Source organism: Carassius gibelio, chromosome B10, assembly GCF_023724105.1.
Source record: "Carassius gibelio isolate Cgi1373 ecotype wild population from Czech Republic chromosome B10, carGib1.2-hapl.c, whole genome shotgun sequence".
In the NCBI taxonomy this organism is placed as follows: Eukaryota; Metazoa; Chordata; class Actinopteri; order Cypriniformes; family Cyprinidae; genus Carassius; species Carassius gibelio.
The window spans coordinates 10916357-10927563 of NC_068405.1; the positions used below are offsets into that span (position 1 = coordinate 10916357).

Sequence of the window (11207 nt, forward strand, 5' to 3'; positions counted from 1 at the left end):
TATTATAATCAACCTGTATCCTCAGAGTAAGTACAAAACCGGTGAGTTTGAAGGAATTTCATGAAGAACAGAATGTGGATCACTTGGGTAACAAGACAATATTAAGAACCATATATGTAAACTTTAACGTGGTCATTTTTTATAAATTCAACTATTATTTTCTCTTGTGGACTATATGTAAACATCTTTTATGATAAATATCTTATTCAGGTCAGTACTAATCTGTGTTTTGTTATCTCCTTTATTTTAGTAAAATAATTAACATTTTGCTGATTCTGCAAGGTGTATGTAAACTTTCGACTTCAGCTGTAAATGCAGGTGCTCTTTCGGTAAATTAGAATGTCAAGGAAAAGTTCAATTTATTTCAGTAATTCAACTCAAATTGTGAAACTCATGTATTAAATAAATTCAATGCACACAGATTGAAGCAGTTTAAGTCTTTGGTTCTTTTTAACTGTGATGATATTGGCTCACATTTGACAAAAACCCACCAATTCACTCTCTCAACAAATAAGAACATGTTGACATGCCAATCAGATAATCAACTCAAAACACCTGCAAAGGTTTCCTGAGCCTTCAAAATGGTCTTTCAGTTTGGTTCACTAGGCTACACAATCATGGAGAAGACTGTTGACAATCATTGACACCGTTCACAAGGAGTGTAAGTCACAAAAATGAATTGCCAATAAGCTGGCTGTTCACAGAGTGCTGTATCCAAGCATGTTAACAGAAAGACCAAAAAATGCAGATGAGCTGAAGGCAAAAGGAGCCCCTACCCAGTACAATAACAGTAAATTAACATACTTTCCAGAAGGCCAATAATTCACTTTTTTTTTTTTTTTGGTCTTATGAATTATTCTAATGTGTTGAGATAGTAAATTAGTGGGTTTTTGTTAAATGTGAGCTGAAATCATCACAATTAAAAGAACCAAAGACTTAAACTACTTCAGTCTGTGTGCATTAAATGTATTTAATACATGACTTTCACAATTTGAGTTGAATTACTGAAATAAACTAACTTTTTCTCATTCTTATTTTTTGAGAAGCACCTGTATATTAAATGTATACATTTAAATACAACAATATTATTAGGTAATAAACAAGGTTATTTATAATAAAATGAACAATAATAATTATTGCACAAGACCTTGCGCCACCTTACTTTTGTTTTTGAGAATATATACCTAAAGAAAAAAATCTACTCTCAGCTTTCTTAGCTTCAAATCACTTTAATGTGGCTGGGTCTGTAAACAAAAAGTAATTTGAGAGCATTTTAAGCCAAACTAAATGAGTACAGACAGATAGATTAGACTCAGGGTAATGTGATCCTCTGTTTGACTGTAAATAAACTGCCATTGTAGTAATAATACCTCTAGAGACAAAGAAAATCTGAGCTTTTAACTTCATTATAGAGTCAATCCAACAGTAAACAATAGTTTTGGTCCCTAAACGTAATTTTGGTAAAACTGTTTTGCTTTTGTGTCATGAAATAAAGCATGTGAGAAGGGCCACACTACTAAAACTTGTTATATAGGTCATATGCTATTTATTACTTACTAAAAACTATTTCGTATTTCTGGCCCATATTGACATCTACCTTTAAGAGCATGTGAAAACTGGATTAAACTAGAACTAAGTGACTGTTCCTGATGGATAACAGCAACGGGCGGCTAAGGCTGTCAACACCCTTATCTCAGAGAACAGACACGATTAGTTCCATGATATCGGCTGGGACTCTGCTGATTTAGCGTGGAAATTTGGCTGAAAAGATTTCGCACATCAAATAGTTTGCTCACTATAAAACAATAGGCCTACTAGCTCTCAGCCCAAACAAAAATTATTTTTTAAGTGTTCTTTTTTTTTCGGAAAACATATTTCTGTTACATTGAGTGCAAATGTCCAACAAGTCTTATTGACTAATTTACAAGCTTCATTTAAAATATGTTAATAGAAAGTGTAAAGGACAATAATTCATTCTCTGTCTGGAATATATTTACTATGTTTGCACTAAAGGTTGTTTTATATCAGGGGTGCCCAATCCTGGTCCTGGAGATCTACCTGCCAATCAGAATCCACTCAACTATAAAGATCTTGAGCTTTTAAAGGGGCAGACGACAGAACTGCAGCTCGCTAAGTACCTTATTGTCCATTAGTGTGAAGTTAAAGCTGCAAATTTGTGTGCAAAAAAATGAAATACTAATAATAAACTCAACAGGACACCTGCACATGCAAAAAATAAATAAAAAATTATTTCTCTCATGTAACATTCCCAATCACTTGGATTCTTGACTAGATTTAGCCCGTGAAATTTTGCCGATCATTGGTAAATGTGAGAACACCTTTAAATCATAAGTTACTTCATTTAGACTGAATAGGTTATTTATTAACAAGTTTAAAAATTAAGCAACAGTCTCTATCCTGCAGATACAAGCCTATTATAATTAATATCAGTATCTTGTCTAATAAGCAATTATGTCTATATTTTCTTTCACTGAATTTTTGATTATCCTCATTTTATTTTGGTAGCCGAACATTTTATGCATGTGTCAATGAACAAGATATGGCTGTTTTGTCAACTCTGAAATTAACAGATGGAGCTGACAACTACTTAGAAACCACCCTGCAGACATCCATTCATTAAATGCTTTCAGCAAAATTTCACATATTTATTATCAGAGTGTTGACTCATATTGAGGAACTGGCAAGGAAAACACATTTTAAGAAAAAGCAAGAACCATGAGATTGTCAAAACAATTTAATTTTTTAAGCAGACTGTAACATGACAATACAAACACTGTTGATACTGAACCTAAGCAAATTTGACCAGGGGCTTCAGTCCATATTTCAAAGTTCTCCATGGTGTCTTTGAGCTCAACTTTCTGGCCCTGGATCAGTTCAGTCTCCTCTTTCTGTATTTTCACAGCACACCAGCATGACTCTGTAAGGACCCTAGCACAAAGCCTTGAGGAACACCAGGCTCCAGTATAGAGTAAGTGATCACGGATTCTTTCTCCGTGCACACATCTGCACAGCTTCCCAAACAACAACTTCTCTCAACGAAACTTCAGCACCTGGCGCGTCAGTCCGGTAATGAGCATAAATTTGTCCTTCTTGTCCTGCTGAAGGGCCATGAGCGCTTTGGAGATGCCCTCGGGATCCTGTTGCAGCGCGAGGATGCTCCTGGCTCTCTCCACCGCCTGCAGGTCTCCTGCTTTCTCGAAGAGTTTCACCAGGACGTCTTGGTTGACGTTCTCGAAGATGTTCGGCGATGCTTTCTTGCGGTGCGCCGTATCAAACTTGACGCCGCTCACGGCGGGACTGACGCGGCGAGAGTCTGAAGACGCGTATGAAGACATGGCGATACTGTTTCCGAGACGTAGCGTGTTTGATACGACAGTCTATGGTTTGATAGCAGCGACTGCGCTCTCAGTAACTCCAGCGTTGGAGATAACAGCCGGTTTATAGTGCGAGAAAACCCTTTCGAGATGATGTCATGCTGACGGAAAGTGAACGCCCAACTTAACCCGCTGCTCACAGCAGGGCGCGCGGAGGGACTCCGTTGTGACGCAGAGAGGAACCAACTCACCAAGGAATTCATAATGAGTAACTGTCTGCCTCACTATAAGCGACCCCGACCAATAAAATCTCTTTAGGTTCATTTTAGTTCAGCGTTATCTACAACATAAAACTAGACTTTCAACAAGAAATTGCCTTATGACATTACTCGCTCCAAGATAGATAATACTTTATTTCCTTACTGGAAAGCTTAGAGTAGCAGAAGTTGTTTATTTGCAAGAGTTTAGGCTATAATATAAATATATAGTATTATATTAAAATTGTATATTATACACATATAAAGTACTAACGAATTTTTTTTATATCCTACTTTTGAAAATGTTCATATAAATGTCACACCTCTATTGATTATTAATCAAATAAAAAAAGATTAAACTACCCTGTAACCCAGAGGTTAAAAATAGCAGCCTAGACAGTTGACTTTATTTTCTTCTATTTTCTTTCTATTTTCTTGACTTACATTCATGGCTTTCTTTATGCCACTGATAAACAATATTTTTAGTTTAATATTGTTTTTCTTTCTTGATTCAATCAAAATCATTATTATTATACAGTATCATTACTGATGTGATTATATTAGGTTATGGAACGCAGGTTTTGGAGTGTTTTTGCTCTACAGTTGTAGTAAATGAGTTTCTCTTGTGCATTTTGTCATACTGTGTGTTTTATTGATGATGATGGGGACACACATTGCTTAATTCATATGATTTCATCTCTACAAGTTTAACATTTCAATGTTTTATGAGACCTGGATTTATCCAGGATTTATCTGCATGATGTTCACCTTCAAACTTTATGAAAATGACCAGTGTTATTTAAAATTTTAACAATAACTTTAAATATTTCAGCACTTGTCTTACTCCTGCAGGACATTACGTAGTAAACAAGGTGTTTCATTGGCAGCCTGCTATGGATCTCATCAGTGATGCTGGTATGGGAATGAGGAACAACATGCAGCTCTCTCATTTTATGAGAAAATGTTCAGATGTAAGCACTGATTGTTCTTTCCGCATGACAGTATTTCCCATGCATGCAGTATAGCACATGTGACATTAAAATAATATTATTTGTCATGGCATTAAAAGCCTGGCTTTTTGTATGCATTTATTGTACTATAAAATTCTGTTCAATTCAATTCAAGTTTATTTGTATAGCACTTTTTACGATATAAGTCATTGCAAAGCAACTTTACAGAAAATTCAGTATTTAGTAGCTTATCAGTGGTGACTGTCAGTTTATGTGCATATGACAGGAATTAAAAAAAAAATATACAAAACGTAATGTAAACATTACATTTGAGAAGAATAGCTGCCTTTTTTATTTCACATTGGATATCTCGTGAACATGTTTCTTATTTAAAAATCATTAACCAAATCCTTACCTTTCACTTTTTCATATTTAAATGCTCTAAGTCTAAAGAATAGCTAAAATTACCTTTCTGAATATGAAAGAAAAAGCACATTTCTTTCGGCTATTGTTTTTCATTTGTTACTATATTAACAACAAAAGGGATTCATTGCACATTATTCCAGTTATGAATTTCACACACGCACAAGCACGCACACACAAAGCCTATCGCTTCTAAAAAAAAAAAAAAATCAGTTAAGAAACAGACTGTACCTTTGCCAGCTAGTGTAATCACATTTTGCAATCAGCGTTTATATTTAGCTCCCACAAGCTATTCCAGTCCTTTAAACGATGGGAAAGGTCTACTATAAAAATGTATTTCCCTAGTAAATAAGGGCTCTTATGATGACACTCAAAATTTCAGAGGAAACAGAGGCTATTTTTATTAAAGTTGTGTGGGGCTGTCATCAAGGGGAACAGCTGGGAACATTCCCTGAGCTCTAGGAAGGCCTACTAAAGTCTCTCATGGTATAGCACTCATTGGCTTCAGTACAGCAGCAGTGTAACATCTGGCACTGAATACTGTGAGAACCCTCCCAGTGATTTATACTTAAAGCAAAACTACATTAAAATAATCTTAGTTGTACTGGTCATTTATTCAACAGAAGGAAGGATCAAGTCACACTAACTTCCCATGTACACATACAGACTGATTGCATTGTTACCATGAATATTTGAATACAGTCCCAGTTATTCACTGATTATTATGTGGCTGAAAAAACAAACAAAAGGAGATCACTGTTATGCAGTCATGAAAACAGCAACTAACAGTTACTTTTATTTCTCAAGAACCAAATATCTATTTCCTTCACATACCCTTCCTCTATAGTCACCCATTAGAGAGAAGTATTGGAAAAACAGCAGTTCTACAGTAATGCCACACAGTTCCACAGTAGCCTATCATCGGCTAATGACTTTTCCACATTATTGTAATTTATTTTAACACCCCCTCCCCCTCTTATAGACTACTTAATACTTTGTGTGTGTGTCTCTGCCTCATTTAGGCTTGTATTTTATTAGGGCCGTTGCTAGTGGTGGTGGTGGTGGTGGGGGCGGGGGTTGTCATGAAAGCTTATTATTTTCACGTGTTTTTATGTCTTGCCAATTGCCAATTTGAACATTCAAAAGAGTTTAAAGCATTCATTACATAGATCGCTACTCGTGCGCTGTGTTCGGTGCGCACGCGGAGAGAGAGCCGCGTCCCACAGACAGCAACACTGAACCAAGCTCTCCTTTGCGAAGTTCTCCTCGAAGTTTCCCCTTCACCTGAACGAACAAGTACAAATCGCAGTTTAAACAAACAGAAAAGAATGTGAAAAAGCTCAATTCAGGACCCACTGTGTTCTGGTGTTCAGGGCTCACGCAGAGAGAGGTGTCTCAAAACGCTTGAACACCCAATTAGCATTTTTTGCTCTTGTACTGACAAATACATACAAAATGTGTCAAAATAGTGTAGTCATCTTGGAAAGTATGTTCGAAAAAACAGTCGGTTATCACTTAAGTGAAATAAACAGTTGAGAAAATATTGGATACGTATTACATTGGATGCATTCAGCACCAGAAAACATGTCAGTAGCGTCATACGTCAACAGGACCGTGAACGCGCTCACAACAGACCCGGAAGAGAAGACAATGCTGAATAAAGTTGTCATTTTTGTACCAAAATGTATTTTCGATGCTTCAACAAATTCTAACTGACCCTCTGATGTCACATGGACTACTTTGATGATGTTTTTATTACCTTTCTGTACATGTACAGTATACCGTACAAAGATTTTCAATGGAGGGACAGAAAGCTCTCTGAGTAAATCTAAAATATATTAAACTGTGTTCTGAAGATGAACGGAGGTCTCGCGGGTTTGGAACGACATGAGGGTGAGTCATTAATGACATCATTTTCATTTTTGGCTGAACTAACCCTTTAAACAGTGTGTAAATAAGACAAGTAAATAAACAGAACAAACATACAAATGAAAAAATTTCAAACAGGGCCCGCTAACCCCAGCTACGGTCCGGTATTTAATCACTTGGACACAATATGGTCAGACTCTGGCCAAATGAATATGAACTTCCGCAAAGTGGTCATTTAGTGATTGAGAACAGCGCTCTCTTGTGGCTGAAACGATAGACAAGTTTGGGCTGATTGAAGTTGATCAAGAAAAATCGACAGAAGCGTCCAAGCAATGAGTCATTGATTTCGAAAGTTAACGTAAGAATTATGCAGCGACATCCACTTTTTAAAGCAATTTCAGGGAACTATTTAAATACTTAGCCTATTTAATACCAAATTAGATTAGAAGTTGGATGTGGCACTCCATTGAATTCAGACTAGTATTTTTGAGGGGGAAAAAATTTAAAATGAATGTAACGTTAACCCCTTGCTACTGAACTACTTTTTATTCACTAATTAGCGTCATTTTTGGTTTAAGCTGTGGGAAAAACACATTAAGATTCCGCCTCAGGCTTGCGTTTCCTGCTATGCGGTTATAAGTAAGCAATAATGCGTTGTGACCAGTTTTTTAGGATTATGTTGCCTGTACCGCACTAGCTGAGGCGGTTTAACCCACGAGTAGAAGAGCTCCCACAGAGCCCCTGTTCCCAAGCCCCGCCGCACTCTCTGCTATCCACCGTGAAGTCACCACACGAGAGCGAGTAAATGATGACAGAATTTCCATCCACAACCGCAGAGTATAGAGTCAAACAGAAAAACAACGCAAATGCGGAGTTTGCTAAGTGAATTATTTATGTAGAGTAGAACCGTGAGTTCCTGAGATGTGACTCACTCCAGGCCGTGTGCTCCAGCTTCTCCAGCTAACACAGTCTACAGTAGCCTACAACTCACACTGCACGGGGACAAGCAAGGACAGTAACATATCATTCATTTCATGTTGTCATTAAACACAAAATACGTCTACATTTACTGTGATATTGGGTTACATTTGATTTTAAGGTGTCCCTGTAACAGTGTTATTATACATTTACTGTGAGTAATAGTACTCTTAATGAGCTACATGTATACTTACTATATGGTTATAGGATTTGGTTTAGGGTTACTTACATGTAATTATGCACAATTTATTGTTATTATAAAAGTAATATGCCTACATGTAACTGGTATAACAAGGACAACTTAAAATAAAGTGCACCTGATTTTGTTGTGGACTAATAAATTGTCACTGGACACTCATTGAAATGCGTGTTTTGTTTTTGTCTGCGATTTTGCTTTCAGTTGAATCAATATAGTCACTAGGGAACAGTTTCTTAACAATGAATTAAAGATCACCTGTGGTTGGATCCTTTTTTTTAATAGCCCTTTTTAAAAATTCATATTATAAGCTCCATAAAAACCCACTAAGTCAAAGTGAACATATATTCTATTACTCATACTGTTCAGGCAGCTGTTTCCTCATCTGTGCAAATACTGTTTCTCCAACTACTCGTATGTGAGGAGGTCAACTGCGAGCAATCTGCAGTTTTAAAACGTCCAGAAGTGAGACAGCAGGTGGAGCTGTTTACACGTGTGTTCTCTTATGCGCACATGAAATACTCAGATCAGACAGTGAATGTTTTAAAAGGATACCACATAAATCTGCACACCCAAAAAATTATGATCTCATTCTTAAAAAAAAAAAAAAAAAAAAAAAACTCCAAAAGGGGCAATCTGAACCCTTCAAATCTTTTAAAAAACAAATACAAAATTGTGCAGTAAAATAAAAGACTATCATTTTTCACAGCGATGGAATTTAATAAAATATAGTTTTAATGGAACATGTCTTAAAAAGCGAAAATCAAGGCCAAAGTATCACATACCTATCTGTGTGTCGTGCCTAAAAAACAAGAGCACAAGCTGCATTTATAGAATATAAAGCCTTATGATCTGGCTCTTGTATAGGGTACATGAGTAAACATGAGCTTTCAGAAGGATTCTCAACTAGAGAACGGCCTTGATAAAGACAGCTAAGATAAAGAGACATAAATGACAAAAGAACAGCCAAAAGTAGCTGAGCCAGTGTGTGTGGGTGGCCAATAATGCGCTGCAATGCGTTCACGCCAAAATGGGCAGTTGCAGGATTCCAACTGTTTGGCTTCTGATTAAGCACACACTTTGATATGCATATCATCAAATAAATAAAACCTGAGCTGCTTTTGAAAAGAAGAAATGCATATAGAATACAATCAGATATTTATATATATATATATATATATATATATATATATATATATATAAAGTCAGCAAGGATACCAGAAATTGATAAAAAGTGATGAAAAGGTTCATCACTCTTCATATCAACACAAATCATCATATTAGAATCTTTCTTGAAGGATCATTTGACACTGCAGACTGAAGTAATGATGCTGAAAATTCAGGATTACCTTCAAGAATACATTACATTTTAAAACATTTTAAACTAAAATAATATTTTATAATAGAAGTTTGTATTGTACACAAATAAATGAAGCCTAGGTGAGCATGACTGACATCTTTCAAAAAGTATTGGGTGACCCCAAATCTTAAAATCTCCTGCAGTTATTATACGCTCTCAGAATGCATTAAGACATTTCTATTTTACAGAAATATCAGTGTAATTTTATTCATCTCTCTCTAACACTCCTATACATGTGGAAGGTCTTCTCTCACTTCCTGAATTGGGTTTCTTGTATTTAGCTCTTTCTGATAGTCTGTTGAATGTGGGTTGCTTTCTTTCATGCCTCTTCCTGTACATTCAGGCAAGCGATGAGTGCAGTATTGAATGCTGCCACAATACATGACCACGTCCTTCACATTACTAAGAGAGAGAGATTTTCATTTACTGAAGAAAAATCGAGTATAGTGCTGGAATCCACAATAGAGAAAGTGATGGACACGTGCATAGAAGAGATTTTTTTTTTTTTAAATCATCCGTTGCCATCAGATTACCAAAGCATTATTACAGGTACAGATAACTGATCTCTCAGATTAAATCCTCAACATGATGACTGTGCTTCATCTATTGGATCAGATTATCTCATTTCTCATTGAGCATAATGGATGAGACTGGCTTACATTTAATAAGCCAGTTTGCACAACAGCATCTCTACAGCAACAATGTGCTTTCAGGAGATTATAAAAAAATGAGCTTGTGAAGCAAATCACAGCAACAAGCCTGAATAACCGCTCCAATCCACCTACGCACCTACAGAAAGCGATGTTAGCTGCACTGTAAAGCCGCTAATGTGACCCTGCAGCACCTCACCATCCAAAAAGATGGCGCTCTCCACTCGAGATAAACACTACTGACTCAACACCGAGTTCACGAGCATTTAAGAGAACTAGATCCCTCATTTGCCTAAGTAAACGATGTGGCTTCATATCTTTATGCTGTATGCCATTATACCTCATCGTTGATCTCGTTCTCCTGAGGCCATGCAAATGATGAACGAGAAATGGCCTAGTTTACTGAACCTTTTTTTTTTTTGTACATTAGCAACTGTTGAAATGAAGGCTGAAAAAGATATGAGAGAAAAAAAAAACGTTTCATATGTTTGACCATGATGTCACATTTACATATTTTATGCTTTAATGGATTTAAAAGCAAATATATAGCAAGAACCACACAATAGACAATAGTTAACAGTAGTTTATACCCATGTCCTGTACAGTTCTAATGACTAATACCAAGTGTGAAGAACATTTTAATCATCTAATGAACGTTTTCAACCAAAATGAAGGTTCTTTATTTGCACTGACGGTACCAATACCTTTTAATACCCAAGGAACCTTTCCATTCCACATGAGTTTAAAGTGCATGTTTTAAAGGAACAGTACACCCAAACAAAAATTACCTCATGATTAACTCACCCTCAAGCCATTCTAGGTGTATATGACTTCATTCTTTCAGACAAATACAATTGGAGTTGTATTAAAAAAATGTCCTGGCTTGTCCAAGCTTTATAATGGCAGTGCATGGGAGGCGAGATCTGAAAGCCCCAAAATGTGCAACCGTCTATCATAAAAACGCCTTTTCAAGTGAAGCGTTGCTTTGTGTAAGAAAAATATCAATTTTTGAAACTTTATAAACCTTAATCTCTAGCAAACTGCTGTACGCACATACATGAGAGAGTGGATGATAGAAACTTTAGCGTATTAACATTTTCTTCACACTTATTGTAGGAACCATTGCCTGAAAAAGTCTTTGGCAAACCAAAAAAAGGTTATTATGTTGCATAATGAAAACTCTCTTCAT

At 36.2% G+C, this 11207-nt stretch overlaps 1 protein-coding gene across 1 annotated transcript; it reads right to left on the minus strand.

Annotated features, from left to right (window-relative positions):
- Positions 1-2742: 2742 nt before the first annotated feature.
- Positions 2743-3521, minus strand: LOC127965940 (transcriptional and immune response regulator-like). The gene has a single exon (XM_052566662.1). It carries the CDS (start codon positions 3354-3356, stop codon positions 3054-3056), a length of 303 nt encoding a protein of 100 aa, XP_052422622.1. The 5' UTR covers positions 3357-3521; the 3' UTR covers positions 2743-3053.
- Between the last annotated feature and the right edge of the window lie 7686 nt (positions 3522-11207).